The sequence below is a fragment of the Mastomys coucha genome, unplaced genomic scaffold (genome assembly GCF_008632895.1).
Source record: "Mastomys coucha isolate ucsf_1 unplaced genomic scaffold, UCSF_Mcou_1 pScaffold16, whole genome shotgun sequence".
NCBI lineage: Eukaryota > Metazoa > Chordata > Mammalia > Rodentia > Muridae > Mastomys > Mastomys coucha.
This window is the reverse complement of record NW_022196898.1, coordinates 64194570-64212668: the sequence shown is the minus strand read 5'-3', so window position 1 is coordinate 64212668 and position 18099 is coordinate 64194570. Positions and strand designations below refer to the sequence as shown.

The following is an 18099-nucleotide window of genomic DNA, read 5'->3' as shown; positions in this document are numbered from 1 at the left end:
AACCTGGGAAAGGAGATATTGTAAATAAAGAAAACATCTAATAAAAAGAAGAGAGAAGGTAAAAGAAAAAAAGAAAGTCATAAGACTTACTGACTTATTACTCATTGATTTTGAGAGAGCAGTAATCTGGGGTGGTTTCTGACATAACAGAACACAGGGTGTTCTTCATCAGGGAAAACAGGAGTTCCTGTCCGCATGGTTCTGAGGGCTTGAGGCTGTAGCTCAGTGGTAGCTATTTTGCTTAGTATTCATGAGGCCCTGGGTGCAAGTGCCAGAATCATAAAAGAAAACAAAACCTTTTAAGATGGGGCTATGGCTATAGCTCTGTGGTCAGTTGCTTACATGGTATATATAAGGTCCTGGCTTCAATCCCTAGCACTGTCAAAAAGAAAAACAAAATGGGGTGGTGGAAAAGGGGTTAATGCATCTGATGGTTGTTAGGGTGATCTGGACCTGTATTCCCAGGCCCATGCTGATAATGGCTAAAACAGTTGTGTTTAAAGACAGTAAGAAGAGTGAGCCACGGTAGAACCAGCGGTGACAAGTAACTGTACTCATTTAACTTGTGGACCTTCATGCCTTTGTGAATGGGCTATAAATTATGGTTAAAAGACATAATGTGAGCCAGGCAGTGGTGGTGCACGCCTTTAATCCCAGCACTTGGGAGGCAGAGGCAGGCGGATTTCTGAGTTCGAGGCCAGCCTGGTCTACAGAGTGAGTTCCAGGACAGCCAAAGTGACACAGAGAGGCCGTGTCTCAAAAAAAAAAAAAAAAAAATTCATAAAGCTTTTTTTTTTATAAAGCTTTTTTAACATTAAGAGTGCTGATTCAGTAATGTTCTATTTATACAGGTAGATGGTAAACACAGAAAAAAGAACTCAGTGTTTGAAAGACTTCAAATTGATATCCAGCACTTGTGTTTGAGTAAGTTGTGTAACTTTCCATTACTCTACAGCAGAGCAGACATTTCAGACTCTGGGAGCTGCGTAGATCTGTCCTTGCAGACCTGTGCCTCAGGAAGAACTAACACTAATCTAGTCTTGAGAACTAACCAAGTACTTGTCTATAAATCATTGGGTTTTTTTTGTAATCACTTAACTGATGAAGCCAGGTATGGTATGTACTCTTGTAATTCCAGCACTTGGGAAGCTGAGGCCGGAGGATCACCCATACTACATAGTGAATTCCCGGCCAGCAAGTGCTACACAGTGAGAAAGGGGAGATTTGTTTGTTAGCTGAGTATCTTCCTTGTGATCCCTAAACACAGACATCTTAGGCTGCATAGTAGAGTCTGGAGAATTGCTTGTTTTCAGAGCTTTCTCCCTGAAATCCAAAGATTCTAGAAGCCCTCCTTTTGGAAGGACACATTAATACTTTGTATCCTAAGCAAACTAACATATGACCTCCTTTTCTCTCAGACAGGATTCCTGTGCTAAGAGAAGGAAGACTGCCCGTGGTAGGAATTGGGAAGCATCTCTGTGGGGTAGCGACAGGTAAGCGAGCAGACACGCAGTAACCTCTAAGCTTACACAGGGCCCCACACCCTGGAGCTACTGATGCTCTCAGTTAACTTTCATAAAAGTGTGTTGAAATAAACCAGTTTCACCCTGCGGTGGGAAGGAAGCACACACTTGTGGCTCTTCCTATCTAACCCATGCCTCTCAGAACCTTAACTCTACAGTGGCTGCTTTCCATATCCAATATGCTCTCGCCTCTGTGTGCACTGTGTGGGTCCCCTTTCACTCTGCTAAAGTTACCTTCTCTTCATGAGTGTCAGCATCCTTCTATCTTAGTACTTCTCCCTTATCAGTACCCTGCCTTCCATTTCTTCCATCATTTTTCAGCTCCCTGTGCTTGAAGTATTAATGTTCAGACCCATCCATGACTAGCTTCCTTCCTCTTGAAACTCAGTCACTCTGCCTCTGGGTTTACTGTGGATCGGTGTGGACCATGTTTGTTTCCCTAAATGCCATCCCTAGAATTCCACTGTGACCCATTCGGAAGAACTAGTCCAGTGTCTGCACATCCTTCAGCTCAGCTTTCCTCACATTTCCACAGCCTCCTTAGAGTCATCAGGACAGGACATGCTCCACATAGCTTTTGCTCCTGTTTGAATTATCTGCTTATGTGTCTAATCACTACACTGTGCTGGGATTTTTTTTTCCAAGAATGATGTATATGCTGACATAATGCTATATGAGAGGGACTCAGTGAGTATTTGAATGACCTTGGCCACCAGCTTGCTGCTTCCTTGTGCCTTCTAAGAAGGTCATCAAGGTCACTATGAAAGAGCTGGAGATTGCTAATATTGTCTTTGCTTCCGAAATAACTTAATCCATCTAATATGTTTTCTGATTATTCTCACTTCTTAAAATTATGTTTAATTCAAATGTAAATTAAACAGAAAATATATTTTGTTAGAAAATAATAGTTAATAGACCTGGGTGAAGTAGCATACTTATCCTCCCAGATACTCAGGAAGCTGAAGCAGGGGATTAGTTGAGCTAAATAATTTACACTTGAGTCCATCCACAGTCTGGGCAACATAAGATCCACTCTGTCATGTCAGAGAGAAAAAAGACAGAGGGACACAGACAGACCATGAAATTACCAAATTAGCTATCACTTTATCCAAATAATAGTTACCAATAATGCTTGTTGGCATGACTAAAATTTACTATAAAAATCAGATTAAGTTATATCCATTTTATGTCAAAGGATAAGAAATTTTAGAACTACATTTGTTTTTAGGTAGTTAGAGTATGATATGACAATGTAATCAGAGAAAATAGATCTTTTCCAATATTGCCAGCTATACTGTATAGCAGTTTGGAAGGCTTATTTTGTCTTTAAAAAAATGTATTTTTTATGTGTATGGGAGTTTTATCTGCATGCATGGAAGTGCAATGCATGCATATCCGGTGCCCACAGAGGCCAGAAGTGGGTGCTAGATCCCCTGGAACTAGAAGCCCTGGACAGTTTTAAGACGCCCTGTATGTGCTGGGAGCCAAACCTGTCTGCTCTGCAAGTGGAGCAAGTGCTTTTAAGCACCCGCCATCTCTTCAGCCCCTAGTATGGCAGATTTAATGCTTGCATCCTTGGTGTTCTGTATATGCAAGGCATTGAGCAAATATTTGCTGAACAAGTGCTGATGTACAGGAAAGTTCTTCAGCCTTTTTCCACATTGGAATCTCCCTTTCTCAGCCTTGCAATTCATTACTATTTGTTGTGAACAGCCTGTGTTGCAAGACTAGCATCTTGGCCAGGTGCACTGACACGCATCTGTAACCCCGACACCAGGAGGTGTAAGCACAAGAATCAGGAATTTGAGGTCAGCATCAGTTATAAAGAACCTATCTCAAAACAAAACAGAAACAAAACCAAAAAACTGCCACCTTCTCAAACCTGGGTCAGTATTCTAAGTGAAATTACCTTCCTTCATTTTTGTCTTTGGGGTTTCTTAAGCTCATAACTGTAGCTAGAATAGGAGAAATGAAAGACAGTGCAAATAGTTGGATAGAAAAATCTTAAATCATAGGACTTAAGCTTGCTTTAATTTTACTGCTTTAATTTAATTTTATTTAAAGTAATTTTATTGGGCAAATAAATCACTAGAAAAATTAAGGTGGAAATCTTGAAAAAAAATGTAAACTATCTGATAAAATTGTTAGAATACGTAGCTAAATAGCTTTTTGCTGGTTTGTGGTGTGGTGCTTTATATTAGCCATACTGCTTACTGGGCTTTCAAGATGATGTGCTTTGGTGGGGGCACATGATTGTGTTTGCAGATCTTGCATTACGATGCTTGGTTGAAACCTACGCTGCCAGTTGTGAGGAAAAGGATGAAGAACCTTTAGCCAAACGTGTAAGGAACGATAAAACAGAAAAAGAAAGTAACACTTTGGCCAAGGAAGGAAATGAAAACGATGTCCCAGAGACACGGAACCCTGTGGCTGGCATTGTGATTGCGCTCTGTTGTCACCACAGGTGTGACTGGAGACACTATGTGGGTAAAGAGTATTTCAAGGCTCTTGGACTTGGGGCAGTGGAGTTCTACTATTTCCAGAGGATGAGTAGTTGGGCAACGTGTGGGATGAGGACATCTTTGGAAGCCTCGGATGTTACTCCAGAGAGAAAAGATGCCCAAAGGGACGAGAATGAAGAGCACGATGATGGAGGAGACAGACTCATGGATGGCAGCACTGACAGTTTGCCTGGGTAAGTGACAGACCCAGTAAGTGACAGCTACAAACACCACACTGCAGGAGAGATACTTTATCACCATAAACTAGTCCTCCAGTGGGTGATACTGCAGGACCTCCCACAGATGCCTAGAACCATAGATAAACAGAACCCCACATGCTGGCATTGCAGTTACCTACTCTATCAATCTAGTAACCAAGATGGCTGCACAACGTCTAGCAAATGGGTCACACGCGGTGTAGATGTGCTAGGGATGCTCATGTGCGAGGCACAGGTTCATACCCAGGATAGGAAGGAGTTGGGTGATTCACCATGCTACTCAGAATGCCATTGCCAATGGTTCATTTTCAGAATTTTCCATTTAATATTTTCAGACTAATTGGCCTTGGGCAAGAGAAACCAGAGCAAATGAAACCGAATGGTTGTTTCTTAGTTCTTTGGCTGAGATCAAGAATAGAAAGTGAAACTGAAGAAAGAGAAGGATTCTTCTTTTTTCTTAGATGACTGTTATCAAAAATTTAAAAATATAGCTTACATTCTAATTGTAGAATAAACTAAAACATACTTCAATTGTTATCATAAAGAAAAGTCTTAGAGGGATAGAGAAGGGCTAGAGAAATGGCTCAGTGGTTAAGAGCACTGACTGTTCTTCCAGAGGTCCTGAGTTCAATTCCCAGCATCCACATTGTAGCTCATGACCATCTGTAATTGGATCTGATGCCCTCTTCTGGTGTGTCTGAAGACACCTACAGTGTACGCATATAAACAAATAAATCTTAAAAAGAAAAAAGGAAAGTCTTAGAAGCATCAGGCATAGCACCCAGTGTACTGTTGGCTGGTTAGCAGCTTTGTAGTAAACGGCAGTGGACAAACTTCTTAGGAACTTTTACAAACCTTTACATTTTTTTGTTTGTATTTATTCAATGCAGGATTCTTACTGTTGAAGAAAAGAAGAAAATAGGACATCTTTGCAAACTGCTGATTGACCAAGGCAGACTCCAGTATTTACAGCAGAAAGGCTTCAGTCCTGCCTTACAGTACTATACGGACCCATTGGTGTCTCTGGAAAACGTATTATTAACTGCTGTACCAGCTCATCTGTCATCTCAGGAGAAAAATCATCCATGAAAGGAAACGTGAACGTGATGTTTGTCTTACACAAACCAAAAAATTTAAATTATTTTTAAATTACATCTTGATATTCACAAAAATATTCACCAAGTTGTCAAAGTTTTCCTTTTCAGCGGGGCTCTTTAAATGACTCTATCCATCAGAATGTATAGAGCTTGGCATTTGAGTCAGACAGTTGACTTGTTCTTCTGAAAGATAGAACATCAGTATATGATTACAGTATGAACTCTTTGTATTAATCTAGTAAACTTATCTTTGGTCTTATTTGATATTTTTTCATTTTTTGTGCTCCAGTTTTAATAAACAGTTTGAGTTTATAACAAGGATCAATCTGAATGTGAGGCTTTTTTTCAGTACAGGTCTAGAAAGAATAATTGTAATTTTCTCAAACACAGACAAATTTAGAAATGTAAGAATTGGCAAATGACATCACCTTTGAAGTTCTAAAGCCTTACCTATGTTTGCAGTCTCAGTCTGTCCTTGACACCAAAACTGAAGAGATGATTTTTAAGGGGAAAGTAATCTTTTTACTTTAGGTCTTTGTTGAATAATTATCTAGTTCAAACTTCTAAATAATGTTCTTTGTAAACATAAATCAAATCTGAAAGTTGCATATAACTTCTAAAATTAAGTACCTTCTATCTTTATCAGCCTCCTTTTTAATGTATAGATAACTATTATAAATATATATAAATATAAATAAATAACTTATATAAATAAGTAGTAGCTGGGCAGTAGTGGCGCTATAAATAAGTAGTAGCTGGGCAGTAGTGGTGCTTGCCTTTAATCCCAGCACGTGGGACACACAGATCCGCCTGCCTCTAACTCCAGGTGTGGAATTAAAGGTATGTGCCCATGCCAGCAGGAAAATGATTTGGATTAAAATGAAAATTAGATAATGAAACTAAACCATCACATTTAGGCCTTACATATACATAAGGAGTCTGAGCACAAGCAAACAGTAAATCAAACATGTCACGTGATTGCTATCCTCCACCTCCTACCCTGGAGTTGTCTCTACATTTTGTTTTGTAAACATTATTTTAGTTGTTGGTGAAGATGCAAAGGCAGAGATTCAGAATCACTAATCTTAGCCACTAGAGTGACACTGAGGTCCCTGTTGTATGTGGTAAGCCTCTGACATGAATAATAAGTAAGATGCCAAACGCATTTTAAATTCCTGGCCTTTCTGCTTTAATCTTATATGTTGTCCTTAGGCTTAAATTCCAACAGGACCACCTCCCAGCTGGCAAGTTACATGATCTCCTTGTGCTTCATTTTCTCCTCTTAAAATAGGGATGACGTAACAGTATTAAGCCTACCTCACGAGGTTGTGGGTATCACATGAGATACCCCAGGTAAGCCTCTATAAAGGCTCCACACAGAGTGAATACCAAATAGATAAAATAACAATTCATGAATCTATTTTAATATTTATTTTTATCATTTTTGTTTAAATTGTTGCTTTATGTTTTATTTTGTCAAATGTTAACATATATTAATCATTCTTTTTTTTTTTTTTTTCCAGACAGGGTTTCTCTGTATAGCCCTGGCTGTCCTGGAACTCCCTCTGTGGACCAGGCTGGCCTTGAGCTCAGAAATCTGCCTGCCTCTGCCTCCCAAGTGCTGGGATTAAAGGCGTGTGCCACCACCACCCGGCTATATTAATCATTCTTAAGTTAATTGCTCATATTTCCCAATCAGAAAAACACAAATAGAGATAATTCATTGTTTAAGAATTATCCTTATGTCATAAACATCATTAGTGTCACAATATTTGTTTTATACCACTTAAAAATGCATGCCCAGAAATAAAAATATTCTACATTGGGCATAGTCTTAGTTGTGTTTCAGAAGACATTACAGCATACCCAAAAATTATACTGAAACAGTCCTATGAGCCATTTGCTCAATTATACATTCTGAAAATGGTTGAGTATATTATGGGGAAATAGTTTGTCCTAAAAGTGCTGACTGTAAGAGAAGATTCCTATTTGTCCACCCTTTTTTTCTTGCCTCATTAGAATGTTAATGTATTAAATTGCTACTTCTTGACTTTCAGACTTCATGCTTAGCAAGCTGCCTTGAACTTCACATCCACAGTTACTGCATCATACATGTCCCACGGCTATCTCAAACTCACTGCTAAAATTGCCACTCCTCTTCAGCCTCTCCCTCATCCTGCCCACCAAACCAGCTTCCGTTCCTCCATTCCCCAGCAGGGTACTACCATCCAGTTGCTGGAGATGGGAACAGATTTTCCATAATTATCAATTCTGTGTCCTGCTTGACGCTGCTATTGTCCTCTCTCTTCCAAAACTAGGCCACAAACTGTTTTGCACTTTGTTGCTGACCCTCCCCGAGCTTGTCATTCACACTGTTGCTTCTGCAAGCTCCAGCAGCTCCAGTGGCTCCTTCCTAAGGGAATGTTCCTATGCAGTCTGAAGGTCGTCTAGCAGAAAGGCCGTCCCTATTCTCTCTGGTTGCTCTTCCTTTCAGAGGAACTATTTGGTACCTGAAAGGAGCTAAAAATCCTCCTTTTCCATCCATAACTCTTTACATTTGTATTCATTACAAAGCAGGTATTTCTATACTAGTATTTTGGTGCTTTTATTAACAAGATAGTGCTCTTTGCCATATTCCTCTGGTTTTGTTTTAATTTTAAAAACTTTGATTATAGAAATGTTTAATTCTAAATTATGAGATTACATGGTTGTAATCTGTATATTATTCGTCATATTCTAAGTATTGAACAAAGTCCATGTTCTCAGTATTTTTCATCCCAGATCAAATTACTTTTTAATTATTACTTGTAGATTATAGAAAAACTAGAATAATGAAGACGGTCTGTTCATGCCCAATCTGGCATGTCTACCACTTGGTAGACAAAAGTAATGATTTTTTTAAAAAAAAAAAACAAAAAATATTTTATTTATTTATTTATTTTATGTGAGTACATTGTTGCTCTCCAGAGACATCTGAAGAGGGCGTCAGATCCTGTTACAGATGGTTGTAAGCCACCATGTGGTTGCTGGGAATTGAACTCAGGACCTCTGGAAGAACAGTCAGTGCTCTTAACCACTGAGCCATCTCTTCAGCCCCCAAAAGTAATGATTCTTTAAGAATCAAATGGAGTTGGGGGGCCGGGCAGTGGTGGCGCACGCCTTTAATCCCAGCACTTGGGAGGCAGAGGCAGGTGGATTTCTGAGTTCGAGGCCAGCCTGGTCTACAGAGTGAGTTCCAGGACAGTCCAAGGCTACACAGAGAAACCCTGTCTCGAAAACAAAACAAAACAAAACAAACGAACAAACAAAAAAAATGGAGTTGGGAGCCTGGAGAGATGGCTCAGTATTTGGGAGCACGTTCACAGGAAGATGAGCTTTTCCAGCACCCACGTGGCAGCCATCAACTGTAACTCCAGTTCCAGGTCCAGGGGACCTGACACTTTGCATCGGATCTGCATTAGCCCTTCATGCACACGCCGCACAGACATACATACAAAACAAGTTAGTTAAAATCTCCACTAACGGCATAGCTGTATCTCAGTGACTGGGTGCTTGCCATGGTGTGAGTCCCAGCCCTGGAGGAGTGCGTTTACAGAGAGAAACAAGCATACAGACGTGTCACGTCACTTGGCTGTGCGGCAAGTGCCTGGCTGAAGAAGTATTTCCTTCATTCCGTTGGAAATGCTGTTGTTACAACTTCTCCCCTAGTGCTTATCAAAATTATGAACAGAATCAAAATCCCTTTTCCCCTCATTCAGTGTTGGCCAGAATGACCACAGTTTGATAGAAACAACAACATAGGATGAGAAACCCATCAAAGGATGACAAGGTAGAACTTAATTGTGTACACAGTTTCTTAAATATTTCATCTGTGTTGTTCAAACCTCATACCTGTTCTCCGTGACTCTTGTATGTATGCGTGCATAAACTGAAGCCCAAATAACTCCTGTTCTTCCTCTCCATCTGTGTTGTCACTGGGGGGAAGTGTCACTTCCAGTCTTAGTGGGTTGTCTCGAAAGTTGACAAACCTAGCAGTTCACCAGAAAACAGTGTTTTTATAGGTGCCATAGAAGTGCATGTACATATATTTCCCTGGAAAAAGATCAAATGACAGCATATTGAATTACTATTTTTTTGTTTATCTTTTTTGTTATATTTCTTAAAATTTACAAAATATTATAACAATAAAAATAAGTATTATAAATGTTGTTTGTTATAAAACAACAATCAATTTAACAGACTTATGTAGATGCTCATCTACAGAAATAATGAAAATACATTTTTCTCAATATAAATTTTAAATAACTCCAAACATATTAACTGTATACTTCAAAATAATACATCACTACTAGTATTTTCTTAAATGAAGAATTACTATTTTTTAATAGTAATTTTTTACTATTTTCGTTAACAGTATCTTGCTGGGATCTAATATATCCATGAATCTATAAGTTTCTTTGCTAGAAGAAACAGTATCCCCCCCCAAAAAAAAAGCTCATGAAGGCACCTATTAGCTCATAACATGTTTAATGTGAGCAAGTTATATCATAAGTATATGATTAATGCTACAAATAAAGTTTGTATGGATTTTTATGGATCTGTGCCTTCACCATCAAGTACAAAGTTAAAAGTTGCTAGATGAGTCAATGCATGAATGATTTTGGTTGTGGAAGATTTAAGTTCAGGTATCCATTGCTTCACTCCATCAAGAAAATTATATTTTTAGAGAGAATTTTATTGAAGTTCTACTAAGTAGCCCAAAAAAAGCCTGCTTTCCTTAGGCTATATAAATTACCTGTCCCTACATGTAGTCATGAAGAAGGAAAATGATAACTATTTTATTTGGGGGGGGGGGCTTGTATTGCAAAGGATGTTTATTGGCATTATAAAGAGATGTATGTAATATTATTACCAACAAAAGACATTTCTTTAAATTCATAAATCCCACTACTGTTTTAGTTTCAAGAGTTCTTGAATAAGCTAGATTGGTGTTACATGAATCACATTCATGAAATTATTGAATTCCAACATTGGAAAATATGTTTAAATTTCTTTTTTTCCGAGCTGAAGAAGTAGCTCAATAGTTAAGAGCACTGGCTGGTTTTCTAGAGGACCTAGGTTCTAATCCCAGAACGCGCATGGCAGCCCAACCCTCTGTAAGTCTAGTTCCATGAGATCTAATGTCCTCTTATGCCCTGCATGGACATCAGGCACACAAGGGGTACACAGGTAAGACACCTGTACACAAAAGTAAGTTTTAAATACACACGGACAGACAGACAGACAGTCATGGCAACCACAACCCAAATGTATTGGTTGGAGTCTGTTTTACTCCATCCTCCTTCTGGGAGTCAGTGTGGCTGTGCTCTAACACCCTTTTACCTCAGATTCGCCATTTCTTCCATGCAGCCTGGAATCTCTTGTAGTTTGTTGTTGCTGAGAACAAGAGTCCCCAAGTTTTTCATGTTTCTGATTGTCTCTGGCAGGCATGTTATTTCGTTCCTCTGCAGCCACAGTGTATGTAAACTTTGCATTCTGGAAAATTAGAATTCTGAAGTAAGTCACCTTAGATAAGAAAATCTGGACTCATCATTTGTAACATTTAACATTTAATTTTTAGGCAACTAAATTAAATTATTCACTTAATTATTATTTAACATTTAGTAAAATGTATTTATTGATTTAACAGGCTTCATTCTTTCTTACTACCTAATTGCCAGGGAAATTACATCAGGGAATTCACTAAAGATTAGCTTTCATCCATTAGCAAATGAAATCAACATTTACATGTCATGTTTTTCATAGTTGTCTAAATGAACAGCTGTAAATGTCACCTAATATGAATCTTAAAATTCAGAAACTAGTGATATGCCCATTCTGGGCATGGCAATATTGGATTCAGGCCAAGATTCCTGGGTTCAAATCCAACTAATGCCACGTGCTGAGACTTGGGCCTGGGAAACAAACAACTCCACATGCTTTCCTCATCCTTTTGTTGCATAAGAGAAGTGCCTGGCACGCAACACACTACATGGTGCCTGGCATGTACTATCTGGTACACGTTGTTACTGCAGCACGTTGTTGTCAATGCCTTGAAAGCAGTTTTCCCCTCCCCAGATCCTCCTACATAATAATGAAGACAGGCTGCTGAAAGAATAAGTTTCAAACTAGTTGAGCCTGGTGTGATTATTCCTGGGCTCCTAGTTGTCTGGCATATTGCTTCTTATTTTTCATAGGTGGCTTTGGATTATGAGTAGCCGAAAGTCGATCTTACCTGTCTAGTGTGTCAGGAAGCTGTTGCAGGCTGTTGCTTCCCATATCCAGCCACTCGAGGGCAGGCATGTCCAACACGGCAAGAGGGATTGTAGTGAACTGGTTCATACTCAGGTCAAGGTGAGTGAGTTTTAACAATTTACTGAGCTAAAGAGGAAAGGGAGAATTTTGTTTTGTTTTCTTTGGTTTTTTGATTTTTGTTTTTTGAGGCAGGGTTTCTCTGTGTAGCCCCGGCTGTCTTGGAACTCACTCTGTAGACCAGGCTGGCCTCGAATTCAGAAATCTGCCTGCTTCTGCCTCCCGAGTGCTGGGATTAAAGGTGTGTGCCACCACTGCCTGGCAAAAGTGAGGATTTTAAGTAATAATCCACAGTGTAATATAAATTACTAGAAGACGCACACTGATGAGCTATTTCATATAAAAAGTTCCTGTTCCATGAGGTTTGTTTAAAGTAGTAGTCCATAACAAATCACACATAAAGCTGAATGGCTTCCAGCATTCCACCTGAGCTTTGTTTAGACACAGGAGTCCACAATAAATAAAATGTAAGGATAATAGAACCTGGGCATCATGGTACATGCCTCTAAATCCTAGAGACTGAGGGCAGCTTGGGCTACAAAGGCACTGTCTCAGAAAGGTGAGATGGGTAGGGTGTGCTGGGTCACACTTTCAGTCCCAGCACTAGACGCAAAAGGCTGTGGAGTTCAAGGCCATGTGGTCTATGTGGTGAGTTCCAAGACAGCCAAAGCTACATATCAGAACCTCTTTCAACAAAACAAAAGGAAACAAGCAAATAAACCTGGGCCAAAGTAAAATGAAATAAAAAAAATTTTCAGACACAATTTGTCTTCCGAGATAAATACATTCCAGGGTTAATAGGACCTGTGTGACAAAATGTGTCCCCACCCCAGGAACCATCTCTCCTCTTTGCTTTCATCCAGTGACTGAGAATTTTATGGGAAACCGTAGTCTTGAAGGTAACGAGTCTAACTGACTTACTTGCATTCATTATCCCAAACACTGCACAAAGCTCAAGTTCAAGTGGATCTAGGGCCTTCACGTAAAACCAGATACACTGGGTCTAATAGAAGAGAAAGTGAGAAAGAACCTTGAACTCATTGGCACAGGGGGAAATTTCCTAAACAGAACTCCAATGGTGCATGCTGTAAGATCAAGAATTGATAAATGGGACCACATAAAACTGGAAAGCTTCTGTAAGGCAAAGGACATAGTCAGTAGGACAAATCAGCAACCTACAGATTGGGAAAAAAAAATCTTCACTAACCCCACAACCGATAGAGGGCTAATATCCAAAGTATATAAAGAACTCAAGAAGTTAATCACCAAAAAACCAAACAACCCAATCAAAAAATGGGGTATAGAACTAAAACCAAGAGTTCACAACAGAGGAATCTTGAATGACTGAAAAATACTTAAAGAAATGTTCAGAGTCCTTAGTGATCAGAGAAATGCAAATCAAAATGACCCTGAGATTCTACCTTACACCAATCAAAATGGCTAAGATCAAAACCTCAGGTGACATCACATGTTGATGAGGATGTAGAAAAAGAGGAACACTCCTCCATTGCTTGTGGAATTTCAAACTGGTACAACCACTCTGGAAATCAATCTGGAGGTTCTTAGAAAATTGGAAATAGATCTACCTGAAGACCCAGTAATAACACTCTTGGGAATATACCCAAAAGATGCCCCACCATGCCACAGGGGCACATGTTCCACTATCTTCATAGTGGTCTTGTTTGTGATAGCCAGAAGCTGGAAACAATCCAGATGTCCCACGACAAAAGAATGGATGCAGAAAATGGTTTATTTTCACAATGGAATACTACTCAGCTATTAGGAATGAGGACATACTGAGTTTTGCAGGCAAGTGGATGGAACTCGAAAATATCATCCTGAGTAAGGTAACTCAGACCTAAATAGACATGCATAGTATGTACTCACTAATAAGTGGATATTAGGCCCCCCCCCAAAAAAAGTACAGAATACCCAAGATACAGTCCACAGAATTCTAAAAGGTCAACAAGCTGAAGGGCCCAAGTGAGGATGCCTCAGTTCCACTTAGAAGGGAGAAGAAAGCAACCACAAGTGGGGAGAGAAGGAAGGACCTGGGAGGAAAAGGGGGTTCGGACTTGGGGAGAGGGAACATGGTCTGGTGTTGGGTTGGGGAAAGGACTGAAGCCCTGAGGGCCAACAGAAAGTATGGAAGCAGACAGCCTTGGGAGATAGGTTGGGGGGGGGGACCTCCAGAATGTACCAGAGGTGAGAGGCTCTCAGAACTCAAATGAAGGGACTTTAGATGAAATTGGGGAGAGGGAACTTGTAGAGCGCACCTCCAGCAGAAAGACAGGGCATTAAGTGAGGCATGAGGTTGCCATCCCACAGTCAAAACTCTGACTCATAATTGTTCCTGTCTGAAAGGACTGCAGGAATGGAAATGGAGAGGAGCCTAAGGAAAAGAAGGTTCAGCGACAGGACCAAAGGCCTGACACTATTACTGAGGCTATGGAGCACTCACGAAAAGGGACCTAGCATGACTGCCCTCCGAAAGAACCAACAAGCAGCTGCAGATATTTGCACCCAACCAGTGGACAGAAGCAGCTGAGCCCTGTTGTTGAATTAGGGAAAGGCTGGAAGAAGCTGAGGAGAAGGTCGATCCTGTAGAAGCACCAGCAGTCTCAATTAACCTGGACCCCCAAGATCTCTTAGATACTGGACCACCAACCAGGCAGCAAACACCAGCTGATATGAGACCCCCTATACATATACAGCATTGTGCTCAGCCTACGAGTAAGAACATACTGCGGTGGCAGTGCTTGCTGTCGCTTTGTTTCTCATGGCCAGTGCCTGTCCCGAATCGGAAGTCTGTCATTACTATGCATACACTTATGGTTTCTTTTTCTACATGGATATATTCACATTTCTACATAGATATAATTCATTACATTTTTCCATAAAATGTATTATTTCATGGTTCTTATTCTTACTCTTTTTTGAGTCAGTGTTTCTCTGTGTAGCCCTGGGTATGCTGGAACTTCCTCTGTAGACAAGGCTGGCCTTGAACTCTTGGATTAAAGGTATGTGCCACCACTGCCTGGCTATGGTTCTTACATTTAAGGATTATGTTGAACCTACATTTCTTTTACTTGCTCTTTCCTCTTACTCGTTCCCTCTTTTTTAGAATGTTTGTTGAAAGAGTACCACTGTGCAGCCCTGGCTAGTCAGGAACTTGGAGCCCCAAACTCATAAAGATTCAACCTTCTCTGCCTCCAGAGCCCTTCAGAAAGGTCTGCACCACCATGCCCAGATCAATTTTAAAATGTCTCATAGTGATACTTATAGATCCAGTTTTTTTAATCTAAAATATCTATTAAATTACTTCTGTTCCCCACGTTTATGTGTAAAACCTAATTGTGTAAGTGGCTCACTGTGGCACTTAAATAATCTTGTTAATGAGTTATTATGACAACCACCACACAAAGGCTAACATTATTTCTGTTTTATGGATAAAATGGCTCAAAAAGGTCATGTAAGTAGATGAACTTAAGGGTTTTTTTTTTAAATATTTATTTATATGAGTACAATGTCCCTATCTTCAGACACACCAGAAGAGGGCATCAGATCCCATAACACATAGTTGTGAGCCCCCATGTGGTTGCTGGGAATTCAACTCAGGACCTCTGGAAGAGCAGTCATTGCTCTTAACCTATGAGCCATCTCTCCAGCCCTGAACTTAAGTTTTTATAGACCTACAACCACAAAATCCCTTCCCTCTTTACCCTATTGAATGTGTTTTTTTTAAAGATTTATTTATTTATTGTTATATGTAAATACACTGTCGCTGTCCTCAGACACACCAGAAGAGGGCATCAGATCATTACGGATGGTTGTGAGCCACCATGTGGTTGCTGGGATCCGAACTCAGGACCTTCTGAAAAGCAGTCAGTGCTCTTAACCGCTGAGCCATCTCGCCAGCCCTTGAATGTTTTAAGATAAAAGAATTTAGTTACCATTTACAAAACAGCCTATCCATTTGGTTGCCAAGGTTCTGTATTTTGAATTCCTTCTGTCCCATCTTCACCAAGAAACACACAAAAGCCGGGCAGTGGTGGCGCACGCCTTTAATCCCAGCACTTGGGAGGCAGAGGCAGGTGGATTTCTGAGTTCAAGGCCAGCCTAGTCTACAGAGTGAGTTCCAGGACAGCCAAGGCTACAAAGAGAAACCCTATCTTGAAAAAACAAAAACAAAAACAAAACAAACAAAAAAAAGAAACACACAAATACAGAGTTTTTTAGTTAGTGCAAAAAGGCAGGATGAGGAGATGGCTTAGTGGGTAACAGTTCACGGTGCAATCATGAGGGCCTGAATTTGGATTCTCAGTACTTACGTGAAGAGTTGGATGCAATAACGTTCCTGAAACCCCAGTGCTGGGAAGCAGAAACACAAGGGGCCAAGTGGTTTGTGATTGGGGAAGACACCTGAGGACATCTGGCTTATACATACATACATACATACACACACACACACACACACACACACATACACACACACACACACACTCATACATACACACATACATCACACACACAAAGCAGGATCCCATTTAGTAGGTCATGCTGTTTCTCCAGCTTTTAAATTCAAGCCAAGAATAAAAAATGAATTCTTGAAAACTGTTTCAGACTTTTCCAATTTTCAAATGATTCAATGTGGAGTATAAAAAGGTGTTTGTGTTAACAGGTATGTGTACATATGAGGTAAGTAAAATTCAGTGTCAGGCAGAGATATTTCGAATTGCTGGCCCCTCAGTAGTACTAGAATCCCTTTCTTTTGTTTTGTTTTCTTGAGACAGGGTCTCATTTTGTAGCATTGGCAAGCCTGTCACTTGCTATGTAGACCAGGCTAGCCAAGAAAAAGAGCTCTACCTGTCTCTACCTCGCAAGTGCTGGGGTTTAAAGCCACAACATGTATCTAGAATATTTTTATTATAGAAGATTGAAAAGATGATAAACCTAATAGCATTATATGTGAAGACAGAAATATAATATGAAGGGGTGTGTCCAAGACCACACACATAGCTACTTAGAGGACACACTGTGTTGTTTAAATGGTCCTGGGCTCAAGATCCCAGAATAGTCTTTCTTCTATTTCAGCAGCAGTTTCTTCTGATATTGAAACATTTGTCCTACAGGGAAGTTCCTTAAACAAGAAGATAAACAATTTAATTTAAATTAGCTCCAGGAAATACCTGAAACTGACCAGATTCACTAGACCCCTCCATCCCAAGAGTAAACAATAAAGATGGCTGAGCATCTTCCCAGACAAGCCAAGAATTGTTGTGGGGAAAAAAATCAAGGAAGGCTCTGACACCAGACCAGCTGCCTGGAAGAGGTTTAGACCAGCTTTGTCACTCGGAAAGGACACTCTCCAACTTGTAGAGCTGTCTGCAGGCTGTGCGGAGTACTCCAGGTTTCCAGCTTTAATGAGCTGTCACCTGTGCAGGGGTGGGCTTTGGTAATGCAGCTGTCTGCGAGTTATTTTACCTACATAGTCACGTAAGGAACCCCGGTGAGACTCATGGTTCACCAAGCTGGACTTTGGTGGTACCTGTGTTTTGATCTGTTGTGGGCTCCCTCTCTGGGAGTAGACTGTGTTGCATATCCCCAGGAAATATCTTGCCACACAACAGTAACATGTTTCCTTAAGAATCTAAGATGAAGAGACTGGTTGATAACATGTCCAAGTTCACATAGCTTGTTAGTGACAGACCTTATTCCTGGAAACAAAATCACAAGTTTCACAAATCATACGTACTGGCCTTCATACATATGTAATTTGTACCTGCCACCATTTTTCTCATGTTTTCATTAAATAAAGCCAACACATGATGAAACACACGTGCTATGTTTGGAAGAGCAAACTGGGAGGAGGGACTATCACTGATAACATGTTTGGGAAAGAAAAGTCTTATATACTCAAAGTAAGAAAATGGACTTGTACCTTTTGTTTTGAATGTAATTACTTTTCTTAATTTTGGTATTGCAAAGTCATTGTTTTCAAGGCAGAAAAAAAAAGAAACTTCTTACTGATTCTAAGATCATTCATTTGTTTGGAAGATAACACAGCTGTCTTTGTCACAGCTGTCAAAGGCAGGAGCCTTTGTACTTGGTAAAGCCTAAGATGTCATTATGAAGCACACTTCCCACAATTCATGGTTTATGTTCTGTCTGTTACAGGAGTTAGCACACTATAAAAATCAACCAGGAAAGGAGATTTTCTATTTTCTCATTGTCTGCTTTTCATAATAACTACATACATAATTATTCAAAAAAAAAAAGCATTGAGTGGATTCAAATTCACAAACATATGCTTCCGATCCTAGCACTTAAAAAGCTAAGGTGTGAGAATTGGGAATTTGAGGCCAGCCTAAACATAAGAGGGAGTTCAAGGCCACAGTGAGCTGTACAA

General features: G+C 40.0%; 2 protein-coding genes across 2 annotated transcripts in view; one reads left to right on the top strand and one right to left on the bottom strand.

Annotated features, from left to right (window-relative positions):
• The window catches only part of Trmt13 (tRNA methyltransferase 13 homolog), a 14777-nt gene extending 9117 nt beyond the window's left edge, over window positions 1-5660 (top strand). The window contains exons 8-11 of the mRNA XM_031375275.1: window positions 852-924; window positions 1419-1493; window positions 3789-4218; window positions 5133-5660. Of these exons, the coding sequence (XP_031231135.1) occupies window positions 852-924; window positions 1419-1493; window positions 3789-4218; window positions 5133-5331 (777 nt within the window). The 3' untranslated portion in view covers window positions 5332-5660. The remainder of the gene's footprint in view (window positions 1-851; window positions 925-1418; window positions 1494-3788; window positions 4219-5132) is intronic.
• Lrrc39 (leucine rich repeat containing 39) overlaps window positions 5327-18099 on the bottom strand; it is a 21698-nt gene continuing 8925 nt past the window's right edge. The window contains exons 6-9 of the mRNA XM_031375276.1: window positions 11614-11759; window positions 10722-10874; window positions 9231-9367; window positions 5327-5522 (exon numbers count right to left, since the gene is read on the bottom strand). Coding sequence (XP_031231136.1) covers window positions 5467-5522; window positions 9231-9367; window positions 10722-10874; window positions 11614-11759 — 492 coding nt within the window. The 3' untranslated portion in view covers window positions 5327-5466. The remainder of the gene's footprint in view (window positions 5523-9230; window positions 9368-10721; window positions 10875-11613; window positions 11760-18099) is intronic.